Consider the following 13,413-nt stretch of genomic DNA (forward strand, 5'->3'; position numbering starts at 1 on the left):
GTTTCATCGTATACGTTTGTGATATCAGCATTCTACCCGACTCGACCGTCGAGAACGTTGAAGACTACTATTTCGACTTCCTAAACGCTATATGCTTGCGTTCCGATCGATAGGGACTTCGCGGAGGTGTCAAGAGTGCATATCTAGCACACTGACACCAGAGTGACCTTACCAAATTTAAAGCATGGGCGTTTTCCATTTTCAAACTCAGATCGACAGATGTTAACAAAAGTCGATGAATTGGTATATTGCATGCAACACAAACTATATATTCTAATAGGAAAACGCCCCATATCATTTTAGAGTTTATATCGAAAGACAGAAAAATAATAGATAAAGAGAGTAAAGTAGAAGAGTTCCTTTATGTACTGTTGATACTGATGTGCTATAAGATATGTGACATAAAATATAGACTTTTATGTAGTAAGGTGGGAGTATGAGAAATTGAACCTTTCAGTGTAGATCAATTAACCGAAACTCTGGCATGCAGCGATTCTGCTCCCGAAAACTAATGATCCATGCGTTTTAATCCCGATAACATATTTCCATTTCTTATTTCTAATCTTGGGGAAGCACGGGTCACGGGAGCAAAATCGATGCAAGTTAATTTACGTTTTTTGCACTCTGATCACTGATGGGGCGCCATTAATGGCGGTGTGATCGTGTATATACTATATATACTTTATTGATTTTTTGAGATGTAACGGAAAGAGGTGTGGTTAGTTTGTAAGATGTACTTTTCTCGTACGATTAATTCTATCACTTTGTGTGAAAAGGGAAAATGAAGAAGAAATGACGGCGTTGGAAAAAAAAATTGGAGATAACGACACGCAAACGGACATAGATGTGAGCAAGCGACCAGATTTGTACTGTTTTGAAGTATACATTGGTATACATAGTTAGGTTATGTCTATTTGGATGTTTTCATGGATATTCATGTCTGGTCCTCGTGACAGTGGAAGTAGTGGAACTGGAAGCTTCACTAACTAGCTCAATGAAATATTCAACTAGTTAGATGTAGCTGGTTTTTAATATCATTTACCTGAAGTAACTGTAGCAATTAAAGCACAGAATTATCAAAATCTGTCATCTCTCAGCCAAAAGTAGTACATATAACAATAATAAATGTAATTGTTTACATTTAAATGGTATTATTGTATTCTGTGCAATGAGTAGTTGGACAGAAAGAATGCATCGTCGTGCTGCTACTTTGGGTAATGTGGTTACCAGTTGCGGTCATCCATCTTCTGTACCACCATATCCAAGACGTTTGGAAAAGTTAGTGTCCTCACTATTGTTATTAATTATTTTCCAATTGCATAAATAATTTTAAAGCTATAAGCATTATCTACATTTGTTTTACAGAGTCAAGTTTGGAGTACCATTGGATGAAGTATGTAAAAATGATATTCCAGGTCCATTACTGGTAAATATTAATTAAAAATAAATTTTAATTAATGCTATGATATATTCTTATATCAATTTATTGCATTATTTGTTAGGTTCTGATATTAAAATTGAACAAAGAAGCTCCCTTAAGGAAAGATGTTTTTCGTGCACCAGGCCACCAGGGTAACATGAAAAAACTAATTCATTTTCTTCAGACTGGTCGATTAGTCAATATGGACAATTTTAGTGTTTACACTATAGCCAGTGTTCTAAAAAAATTTTTACGTAAAATTCCTGGTGGTGTTTTTGGCAGAGAAGGGGAGCAGCAATTGTTTACTGTTATTCAACTTGACAGTATTGAATTGCAGAGAGACCAGATTCACAAGTATAAAAGACTTCAAAATATTAAACATGAATTTTATTGTCACTTAGTCTACAGATAAGTTGTTTACAGATTGATTACTTCTCTACCAATGCACACACAGCGTTTACTGGTATTGTTATTTGGAACATTTAGAGTTGTAGCAGTAAATAGCGAAAGAGCTAGAACTGGAATGTCTAGTGAAGCATTAGGAGTGTCTGTTGCTCCTTCATTTTTCCAAAGTTGCGTTAGTGATGGGAAAACAGCTAAAATGGAAGATGTACTCAGATTCAAGGTAAGCACACCATCGAAAAGCTGATAAAAATATCATTAAAAATGTAAAAGTGCAAAACAAATGACAACTCATGTACTTAGCTTAATGCTTATTAAAAGTTTCATGTCATTTTCATAAAAAATAATTAGTAATATAAATTATATATCACATCAGCATGTATCATACCGCATTCTTTTTAATATTGCTATTATCAGCTACTATCATTTAATCATATTTTCTCATATCGTTTGGCTACGTACCATCAGGCGGAGGTCTCAGTAAGTTGCTTTAATTAATAGTTATTTAACATACTTAAATGCATTGCTTTTACTCTATAATCATATGTTCAAATATTTCATGTCTCATTAAAATTATAATAATTTTATTCATATTGAGTTTGTAATTGCAGTCTTAAGAGGTTTTTTTCTTTTTATATTTTATTTTTCTCAATTAACTTTAAAGGCTGGTACTTGATACTTCAAATTGTATCAAGTAATACATATACTATTGTTTAATTTCACAATGCCAAGAGCTTTACATTCCATTGCAGTACTGTGATTATGATTGTGAACATAGAAGTATCATGGCACAATAGGCTTGTATAATGGTTGAAATGAGTCATGTGTCAATTGATACTTGCTTGTAGAAATTCCACAGTGAATTGAATTCAATATTACATAAATATCATGTTTAAACAAATGTCACTATAAATTTTTAAGCCTTAAAAAAATATATATTTATAAAAAAGTATTATTTATTTATTAAACATTTATTTTGTTACTTTGTTTATTTAATGTATCATTTATTTTGCATAATGCATTGTTATACATATGTATAAACTATAGAAAATTTCATAAAGTACCATTTTACTTTTTCAGAAATAATTTAAATTTTTCTACTTGATATAATTCATTTTATTCTTTATCTGTAGGTTGCCACGCGTGTTATGAAATTTATGATTGATAATTTTGGAGTGTCAAATTTATTTGGGAGGGCAAATTATGAATTCTATGCTCGTATTACGGGAAGAATACTGAAAGTTGAGGAAGATTGGATATTTAGTTTTCGCTATCCCCCAGACACACTTGTATCAAGTAGGTTTGAGAAATAATGACCAATTTTTCTAACATGCACAATTCGTGGAATAAAGTATTATTATCTTAAAAGCCAGAGGTACATAATAATTTAAAAAATTTAATATTTTTTTTGAATATCAGGGCAATTATCACTAGAAGCTGAGAAGACCTGGTTACAATATGAGTGTGAAAGATGGGGATTGAAGTTCAATTTAGAATGTAAGTAAGAAATGTGCGTGTGTGTGTGCGTGTGTGTGTGCGTGTGGCATTGATCCTTATGTATCAAACATTACGTGTGATTAATTATTTTATAGCTATATCTCATCAAGAGGAGTCACAGTCGACGCCTGCTTTAATTAATGTCCCTGAGTCACTTGAGCTTACTTCATCATTAGGAATGATACCTGAAAATACGTTACTGGAAAGTTACACTCGACTTTCTGTTAGCCTTGAAGAAAACGGCTTATTTCAGGTTGATTTACATAATTAAATATTTGACGATTCCTTTTCACGATCTCTAAAATTAATTAGTTATCACCGGTATTTTTTTATTGTTGCAGGCATCAAGCCGATCGTCTAGTAATGGCAGTCATCACTCACGCCATGCAGGAATGACATTAGACGAGCTTAGAGCCGTAAACCGATATGCGGAAAGTACCAAAAGTCTCAGCTATCTACCACAGGTAGGCATATGATAAAAATGAATTTTTTTTTCTATTAATACGATTTCTATTCTTCCGCTTTATATGAGTTCAATAACACTTTTTTTTATATACACCTGCTAGTTACATATTCAACAATGCACAATCTGTTTAGATTGCACTAGTTTATTTCAATACACAGCTTGGTGTATTAGAATATCGATATTGTCCTTTTCATTGTTTTTTTTTGTTTCATAAGAAGTATGATAATGATGAATATTGAGCTTTGTCACAAAGGAGGAAGTTGGTATTCGTTAATGTTTCTGTACCTGTTACTTTTATAAGACTTATTATTTGACACTTATTTATGCAATTAGCTGGTTTTTTCAAAGACAAAACGATTGTAATCTAATTACAAAGCGATATTCTGATAAAAAGTAAAATTCTCCTATGAGAGCATGAAAGCGTAAATTTTTTCAGATATCGAGGAAGCATTTGTCTTGAACAAGTGTTTAAAATGCATGAATGCTGTTGCATCTAGAGTCCATTCTCTTTTCCTCATATCAGAACTTCTTCAAATATAGTATTGACGATCGTATTTATTATTTTTAAGGAAGAACATGTTTGTATCTGCAAATTATTTATTACAATTTCAAATGGCCAAATAACAATTTTTTTCTTGTGAAAAACTTACATGGCACTTTATGCTTCGTTAAGAGAAAACATAATTAAGCAACACTCTCACTTTGGCAATTGAAATAACACAATATATGAATAATGAGCGTTCATCAATAATTATTTAATAATTTTAAAGTTAGAGATTTATCATTTTTGTTATGCTTCAATATAGATGATGCACAATATGCATTGTTGGTATGAGTTTCAGAGATTATTGACTGAATTTATGCTTTAGATTAGAATTACCTATGGAATTTATAATTATTTTTATCATGTATTCATAGAGAATTAAATGGCAGTATTCTTTGTATCCCCTCTAATTATTATATACAGGATGTAGTAGGAACCCTAGGCTACTTGTTAGAGCATTGTAGGATTCGTGATTTCAAACAATTTTTAATAATAAACGTAAGGTTCAAAATGGAAAATTAGAAATATAAAATGTACAATGTGTACTACCAAAGGCGTACTAAATCATGAACGTAATAATGCCTCTATTCCCATAACTCTAGTAGATATCAATTTTGTTCATAGGGCTTTTAAAATTGCTCTTTGTTCATATTCTGACAGATCTTTGCCAAAAAATTGATATCATTTATAATTTCTGAGATAAATAAGTTTTTACGCTCATATCTTTGATTCATCTTGAGTGAATCAAATTTAAATTCAACACACACAATCTAAAATATCAAGGTTACTAATTGTTTTATATAGAGTACCACACAGGATATATAAAAATCTCGCAAATGTTTACAAATTTCAAAAATTTTAATTGTACGTATCCAACTGCATGTTTGTTATGAAAAGTTGTTTAAAGTGACACACCCTAATATCCTTAAAAATTATACCTAGGGTCTCTGTTACGCGTTGTGTATAATATCACGTCCAAACATGTTTTTAAGTAATATAAGCAGTGATAATTACGTGAAACATACATTGACTCTAGAAAAGACCGCAAATAGTAGACCAATTAATTAAAGTTATACCAGATTAGTCTGCTTCTAGGCCTTGGTCTACTGTAACTGCGGACCCCTCTATTGTCAGTTTTGTTTTCTTATTTTCCTTTTAACACTGTAACGATCTTTAATTTAAAGTATATAGTCATTTCTATTTTTTACATAAATTATCCTCTTGAATTTTAAAGCCAGGTATTGATAATTATGTAAAATACATTAATGTTTTCATATATTTCGCAAGTTTTTACAGTGATACGTATACTTATTTATTTCCATTTAATTGTGCTTATTATAATGTAACAGCTTCTAATATATACTAAAGTCTAAACTGTTTCTCGTATTAATAGTAGGCAGAAAACTGAAAAATTTCGATTGATTACTTTTCAATTACATATGTATATGTGACAAGATTGTTTTCCGTCTACGCTTGCATTTGCTTCGCAATAAATATTGACGTGAGTGCCATAAAAATATCATGCTTGTGTAAAGAAATAATTAATGTTGATTTTCACATGCTTTTACTCGTGTGTCGTTATTCCACAGTTAAACAAGAAAAAAAAACGTGAAAATATTGTGTTCAATGCGATATTCTGTTCTCTTTTCTGTAAATAATTCAATCTCTATTGGGGATTTTTCTGTTTAAGATATTATACTTGTACAAATTTTATCTGTAAAAATACAATTTTTAATAAAAGAACTACTCGAGTTTCAATCTAAAGACCAAATTGCTAATAATAAGCAATGAATAAAACCACACGGAACTAACAACAATTAACGGCAAACACAAAATAATGGCTGATATCTTTTCACTGATTCACTTGTCCTCCACTTTTAATTAGAGTGGATAGTATTGCAAGAATTTATTTTTATTCACGGTATGTATTATCGCATAAATCTTTCTCGCTATGTATTTTGGCTTGCTAATTCTGCATGTGACATAAGATTATACACATTTGTTATACGCCTAAATAAAATTAAAATAGTATAATGATGATTAATACGGGGAATGTTGTTATTGGTGTAATACGACATTAATCGTAATAATTTGATCAGGTACACGAAAGACAGACTGCGAGAATGCGGACCAGGTCTGAATGGTTTTTAACGCCTGTTGGTGAAAGATTTGCGATGACCGACAGTGATCCTACAGCGATGCACATACTACGCGGTTCGAACAGGTCATCATCAGGAAATATCGGTAAGATGAAAATTCTTGTAAATACAAATTTATTTTCTATGATTTAATACAATAAAAATAATGTTACGAAGATTTACTTATCCTAGCGGCTGGATTGAGTGCAAGTGCGGAATCTGTAAAGCGGCCGAGTCTTCGAAGGAATTCTTCAAGGGAGAAGTCGCGACTGCATCGAAGCTCTTCGCGGAGGAACAAGGAAAATGGAGCGAAAGGAAGGTCCACGGAAGCTTGCAAGTCTCGCTCTCTGGAAACAATGAAAGCTAAGACTGTTAGGGTTACCGTAGACCAGCCAGCTGAAAAAATGTTGAAAAGTAGTCATGAGGTAATCGACGAGAACGATGGCAAGGATCTCCTGGCCGTGCACGGTACGGATGTTCAGATAGGACCACAAGATTGTACCGAAATGGATGTTCAAACGTTTCATGTTACGCTAACGTACAAGCCAAGAATATAAGTATACAGAGGACAGATAAAGAGTATGTTACATATAACAAAAATCGAAAATTGAACAGAATTCGTACTAAAAAAGTATTTCAATTATCGTGCATGTATCTCGTGTTACATGTATACGAACTTATTTATATCAATATTTAAAGATTGAATAGTATTAAAGATTCATAGGAGTATTTAAATAATAATTTATAAATGCTCTAAAATTTCTATGAAACTTTGTGTATATATATGCAGTTTTTCTTCACTTTTAAGACGTTTATATAATTTTATGTTTTTTCATCTTTTAATATACACAACACTACATTATTTCTAAATATTAATATATACAAGGCAATATATCAATTTTTGACGTACTAAGTATATATACAAGATGAAGTGTAAAAATTTAAGACAATTAAGTAATCTTTTTCTACTTTCCAACTGGTTCAACTTAAAATAATACTGGAAGAAAGGAAGACATTTTCGTATTTTTATTCCTTCCATTTGCATTTAGATATCCTTAGAATAATATTTAAATATGCAAAGTATTAATTTTCTGAAATCCTTGGATATCTTAAAAATTGCTACGTTGTTTTAAAATCATATAATTAGAAAAAAAGAAATCATTTTTACCATCCACGAACAAATTTATACTTTAGTCTTATCACGTTGCATAGAAATTAAATTGATTTTTAAGTGTATTAAACATTGTGTGTATTTCTGGAAAATAAGAACATGACAATTTTTATAGCAAACATATTATAAACTTTTGCATTTCACATGTATATTCCATATTCTTATTATTTTATACTATTATACTTTTGCATCTACTGCATCATTCCAAATGCATTTATAATTTTTCTATGTACTGTTCTTATTCTTGTTTCAATTAATTATTTATTTAATGTGATTGTTAATAATAAAGCATATTAATGATTTAGTTCATAATCTACCTTATTTTTTTCTTTCATAGGCATGATATCATATTTATGGCATATTGTTCAATTATTGTCCTCAGAAATAATTACATTTGATAAACTGTTTCTGTATAAACCATATCAGTATATAAGCGACATTTTAACTGTACAAGTTAAAAAGTAAGTATTCTCAAAAAAATACGTGACTATCGATAACTAAATAAAGATACGTATACCATGACTAATAAAGAACTGTCTCATATACAGGATGTCTTTCCTTCGATGCTCACCAAAAATTAATTAAATATCAGTGCGTATACTATTCATTATCATATAGACTCATCTAAAATACGATAACATTATGGCAACCTAGTTCATATTCCTCCTGATCGATGTTATGTAAGAGAAATATATGAACACCATTCCTGTGATTTTAGATACGTAGTAAAACGACACCTGTATATTAAATACATATGTCATATATTAAAAATAAAAAGTGTTAAATGCTATTTTGCTTTATATGATGGTTTTATGCGTGAAAACGTTACATAGGATTTTAGTAAAGTATATTTTTCATCTCTTTCAGAGAAAAACCTAGAACACAATAAACTAGCTTCTACCATCCTTGGCTTAAAAGACTACCATAATTTGCAACAGAAACACGTTAAATTGAATAGAAAGGAATGTTTTTGAATAATAAATCAAATTACTAATTATATTATTGAATAGAGACAAAAACAAAAGTAAATGCAGTAGCGCAAATTTATAATTTACCGCGCTTCGCATCTCAATCTCAATATCGGTGTGCGCAAGCGCTCTAAACGATCAGGAGTGGGGGAAGTGCAATGGTCGCTCTCTGCTCTCTTCCCCCTCCATCTGTCTGAATACGTTCTAATTACTTTACGAGCAGCTTCCGCGCCGGTTATGATAAAAGGGTATTTTAATTTTTACTGAGCATGCTACTGGGCCAGGCCTTATTAGGCCACAATATACAACTAAAATTTAAATTTAAGTTTACTTGAAAGCCGATAAGATGTATTGCGTATGTACGACGTAGGTTATGGATTTCACCGCTCTATACTTCAACTTCAGTTTAAATTGCCGCTTGTTTATACTCCGACAGTCCAACCTTGTTTACCCTAGTCAACGCTGCTGTGCGTATAATTTGGACAATTTTATATGAGCACTAATGAAAACAGCGCCAAGTGTGCTTCGTGAACGCATCTAAAGTTAGTCATCGAGTCATTCGCGTGTAATAATAAATATATAAAAGTTTACTTGGCGACAGGAAAAGTAATTGCAATAGCCCGATGCTTCTACAAATAGAGCCTACTTCGAGTTGTGTTATTTCTAACTTTATCATTTAAATCTAGACTATATAACATTCGGGCTAAAACATTGTCCAATTATATAAATCGATATAAAAAAAGGGTTATTTCTCTCTTTAATTAAGAAAAAACTATTATTTAATCATTACATTGAAGAAACTAGATTGTTTCGTCAAAATTAACTCATGAATGATGCAAATTATTTGTTCAATTTACAACAAAAAAAGTAAAATAATGTGTTCAAGCCGTTGGCTGTTTGAAAGTCTGGTAAAACGAAAGCATTACGTTTGACCAATGGAGTCTCGCGTATTGCAATAGCTCTGGCAGCCAATGAAATCGTTGCTCAAATCGAACTGTCGAACTTGAACGCTCCGCGGCGCTAGTATCACGTGAGAGTTTGCAGTGTCCGTATCGTGAGTTTGCTTGAAACAGTTGAAACGAAACGCGTCAGTCAGTTCACTGACGACGTCCTGTCGGAGGTGATAACGGAAAATTATACTGAAACAGAAATTATGGATACTTCCCGTTCAACGTTAAACTAATAAAGTGCAATAGTGCAAATTACATGAACATTTGTTGGGATTGCGTAGTGAAAATGTGGACTGGTTGAAGGTTTTTCAGTTTTCGTGTGTCCAGCGTCCGAGTAAGCCTATCATCTTTTTAAGTGGTCACTGGAATATAATTTCTAGCTTTTTCACACCAGTTCATCTGTCACTTGGAGCTTTCAGTGATTATCCATATGTGCCGGAAGGTAAGTTTCCAATATTTTTCTTAATAATGGTAGAAAGAATGTTGAGAGGTTATAAATCTGTGAGGAAAGTGTTATCACCTGCCATCATGGTACTAACTAACACATCATAGGATAGTTCAGCTTTCTTGATTCGCTTGAAAAAAATTCTCTTTCGTCCCTTGTAGCTAAATATTCTCTCTAATTTCAACAATTCTATTTAGATAAGCATCTTTTCCGGTAGTTATTTAATAGAATCTCGGGCAAACCTGTGGACAAAATTTCAGTAAAATCGATAACAAATTTTTACAGAAAATTGCACGCTAATTTTCGCTTCTTTTGTTCAAACTATTAATCCCAGCTTTCGTTTTTTGAGCATAATTTTTTATGAATAGAGCTCATATTAGATATTGAGTGTAACAGTTATTTAAGGGAGAGGCTCCAAATCTGTGAGAAGGGTATAGAGTGCCATCATGAAATGTTTTAGCTGTTAGTTCATTCGATATAATATTCACCTTTGTTCTTTAGAGATTTATATTAATAAGTTTCAATGTGCTTTATACTATTTGATAAAATTTATTATTTAGGCGGTTATAAATGATATCTACTGTTCACGCAGTAGATTGTAGAACTAATATGATGGAAAATATTATTGGGAAATGAGTTAAATTTTTTCTTTTATAGAAGCCTCAACATTTTTTACCTATTTTAATTAATCTTTTATTTGGAGTATTTAAACATTTATTAAGTATTACGCAAACTTTTTATCAATATAAAATCATAATGAATATCGATAATAATGCATAAAAATCTTGTATCAAACGTAAATTTTGGTTCTTTTTACGATGCTTTGTTTTAGTTGCAGCCGACCTAAGTTTTTTTTCTTTAATGTTTTTATTTGAGAGTTTGTAGGTTATGTCAGATGTTGTATTTTGCATAAGCAGAGTGTAACTCTGTGTTCTTTTTTTCTTAATGGACTACTTTCCATAGAATTCGATAGAAAAAAAGATAAGAAATAGTAAACCGTCCTTAAATTAATAGTGGCTACCTGAATTTAAACACATTGCGTAAGAATAATTTTTTTTTTTTAAGAAATTGAATTGATGAAATCGGGATATCTAGAATTCCTTTTTATTTAAAAAATAAATATGCTTAATAAATATATAGCATTTATCTTTTTCACTCATTCATTTTCGTTTAAATTAAATGTAGTTTCAGCGTTTTTATGTTATCTCGTCGATTATTAATTGATTTTTTTATATCATATATCGTATGATGTAAATGATTTAAAAAGCTTCGTACAAACACAAATCCAGTAATTGCAGTATTTCCCAAATATTATTGAAACCAAGAAATTAGAGTTAAATAGAATCGTAGGATAAAATGAAGCAATGTTTGCTTAGAATTATTTTCATAGAGTTTACCACGCTGAATTAGAGCAGAGTTATTCGGTGTTTTATTTTGCAACGCTTGGGCGGAATTATTAAAAATAGGGGCCCTTGCAGAACTAGAAATACCAGTCTAATTGCAGGCATTTCCTAGCACGTTGCACCGGTGGGGACCCTCCCTCTCAATGCCTCCCCCCTCCCCTGCCTTTCTCTATCTATCTCTCTCTAACCTACTTTATGACCTGAAACCAAACTCCAGGAAGCGCGACTTAATTTTCCTTCGTTTTTCCATAAAATCAACTAGTATTTTTCCAAAATTATACGTCTTTTTCTCTTATTTGATAAAGACAATTTAATAACATAAACACTCCAATTGACTGATAATATTAAAACAATTTTGAAGTTTTTCTGTTTCTCAAGAAATCTTTTTTCGTGAGTAAAATTGGATCGAATGATTAATGTATGTAAAGCGAGTTAAGAGATAGACATAAATTGTTTTTTTTTTTATTCTTATAGAATAAGCATTGAAATTATTTTGCTGGTATACAGGGCTTACAGACAAGAAGGGAGTTTTGAGAGTGACCAGTGGAGTAATTGACGTGGAATAGGAGGAGCAGGGGGAGCGATGTCTCGGAAAATTTGTTCTCCACTCTCCCTGGCGTGGCCTGAGACCTCCATCCACTTTTTTCGTCGCACCGGTATCGAAGATTTGCAGAGAGATCGCAGCTAAAGCCAGAGACAAGGAAAAGAGGAAGAAGAAGAGCAGCTCGAAAGCTGACCGATCGCCAAATTCAAAGCGATTATAGCAAAAAAATTTATATTTTTTTATACACTCGAGAAGGGGTGGGGGTGATGCGTGATAAGTGTGGGGGGGAGGGGGGAGAAAGCTGGATGAAACGGAGCTTTGACCCTTTACGTTTAAAAGTGATCGATATATCGACCGGAAATAAAGTTAGTGACTTTCCAGACGACCTTCGTTATAGATACAGTCAAATTTCGGGAAAAAGAAGGAGTCTATCTCGATTGAAAATTGGTCCTCCTTAAAGGGTCAAGTAGGAGGGCAGAGGGGGTAATCGAAGCTCCGTTGGTCGATCGAGAAGAGTCGAGCGATAGGGCAAGGTCAAAGGTGACACGGTACGTGAGAAATATCAAGAGAGAGAGAGAGAGCGTATAAGGAAAATTGTACAGGGAATCCCCCTGCAATTGTTTGGAAGACTGCACTTTACGGAAAGTCTCTCTTTCCAAACGCTAAATCAGCCAAACTCTTCAAGGTCGGAGAACGCTGATTATCCTGAATCGCGTAGTGACACACTCGTCGTGGATCAAACTAGGTAAACGGAACGTTATACGGGTAACTTCCGGTTGACGAAGGTCGTCTCGGGACCGGAAGTTGGGCCGGTGGAACTATGTGAGTGATCCAAAGGGGATAGGGGGCCAGAATTAAAGGAATTGTGCGAGTGATCCAAGGGCTACCGGAAGTAGAGCTACCACCGGCGTTATTGGACAGTTGTTGGATCAATGCGAGAACCTTTGAACTTGGGCTAGAGAAACCTGCCCGGCGTAGAAATAGAAGCGACTCGGAAGGACACACACTCGTGAAGAACGGGGATGTTGGAGCATACGCCGAGTTATTCAGGTTGCTAATTAAATATATTTCTTCAACATTTTCCTCTCCTCTTCTTTTTTTTATTCTCTGTACACACAGTTGTTACGGGAATAACAATTACTACATTCAATTTGTACCTTTCACTCTGAAGTTAATCATTGGAATACTTCATTATTTTTCTCATGCGTATACGTACAGTTACTGGAAATTTAATTTGTTTATAATAATTGTGCGACTGTGTGTGTTGATAGAAATTAATATCCATGCTACAATTTTTGTATTATTCTATAGCAACATACCTTCTTTGTAAAATATTATTGCTCGAATATGTAAAGAGAGAAGCGAAAACAAGTGTTTTATATAAATATGTTGGGCATGTTTTATTCAAATGTAATTTTTGTATTTGTATAAATTACTAATTTTACTTTTTCGATTGCAGGGGATT

At 32.6% G+C, this 13,413-nt stretch overlaps 1 protein-coding gene across 4 annotated transcripts; it reads left to right on the forward strand.

The window, feature by feature from the left end:
• The first annotated feature begins 573 nt into the window (after nucleotides 1-573).
• Nucleotides 574-7,960, forward strand: LOC136785486 (unconventional myosin-IXAb-like). 4 transcript variants are annotated; one of them, XM_066746530.1, is made up of 11 exons: nucleotides 574-846; nucleotides 957-1,278; nucleotides 1,366-1,426; nucleotides 1,503-1,774; nucleotides 1,844-2,045; nucleotides 2,956-3,118; nucleotides 3,242-3,319; nucleotides 3,415-3,572; nucleotides 3,661-3,783; nucleotides 6,429-6,573; nucleotides 6,645-7,960. In XM_066746530.1, the coding sequence occupies exons 2-11, from the start codon at nucleotides 1,169-1,171 to the stop codon at nucleotides 7,022-7,024; spliced, it is 1,692 nt and encodes a 563-aa protein (XP_066602627.1). In that variant the 5' UTR covers nucleotides 574-846; nucleotides 957-1,168; the 3' UTR covers nucleotides 7,025-7,960. The 4 variants fall into 4 exon arrangements, with proteins under 4 accessions (XP_066602627.1, XP_066602625.1, XP_066602628.1 ...); XM_066746529.1 differs by having other exon boundaries at nucleotides 696-713; nucleotides 777-1,278; XM_066746528.1 differs by having other exon boundaries at nucleotides 574-1,278.
• The last annotated feature ends 5,453 nt before the right edge of the window (nucleotides 7,961-13,413 follow it).

This window comes from Prorops nasuta, unplaced genomic scaffold, assembly GCF_024137725.1.
Source record: "Prorops nasuta isolate Cenicafe-Biocafe unplaced genomic scaffold, Cenicafe_Pnas_1.2 PNAS00408, whole genome shotgun sequence".
NCBI classification, from domain to species: domain Eukaryota; kingdom Metazoa; phylum Arthropoda; class Insecta; order Hymenoptera; family Bethylidae; genus Prorops; species Prorops nasuta.

Bases quoted from the DNA above. Each gene is read 5' to 3' on its own strand.
- LOC136785486 (XM_066746528.1), top strand. From the start codon at position 1,169: ATGAGTAGTTGGACAGAAAGAATGCATCGTCGTGCTGCTACTTTGGGT. The intron at 1,427-1,502 runs GTAAATATTAAT...ATTATTTGTTAG, and splicing joins ATATTCCAGGTCCATTACTG to GTTCTGATATTAAAATTGAA. The intron at 3,784-6,428 runs GTAGGCATATGA...TAATTTGATCAG, and splicing joins GTCTCAGCTATCTACCACAG to GTACACGAAAGACAGACTGC.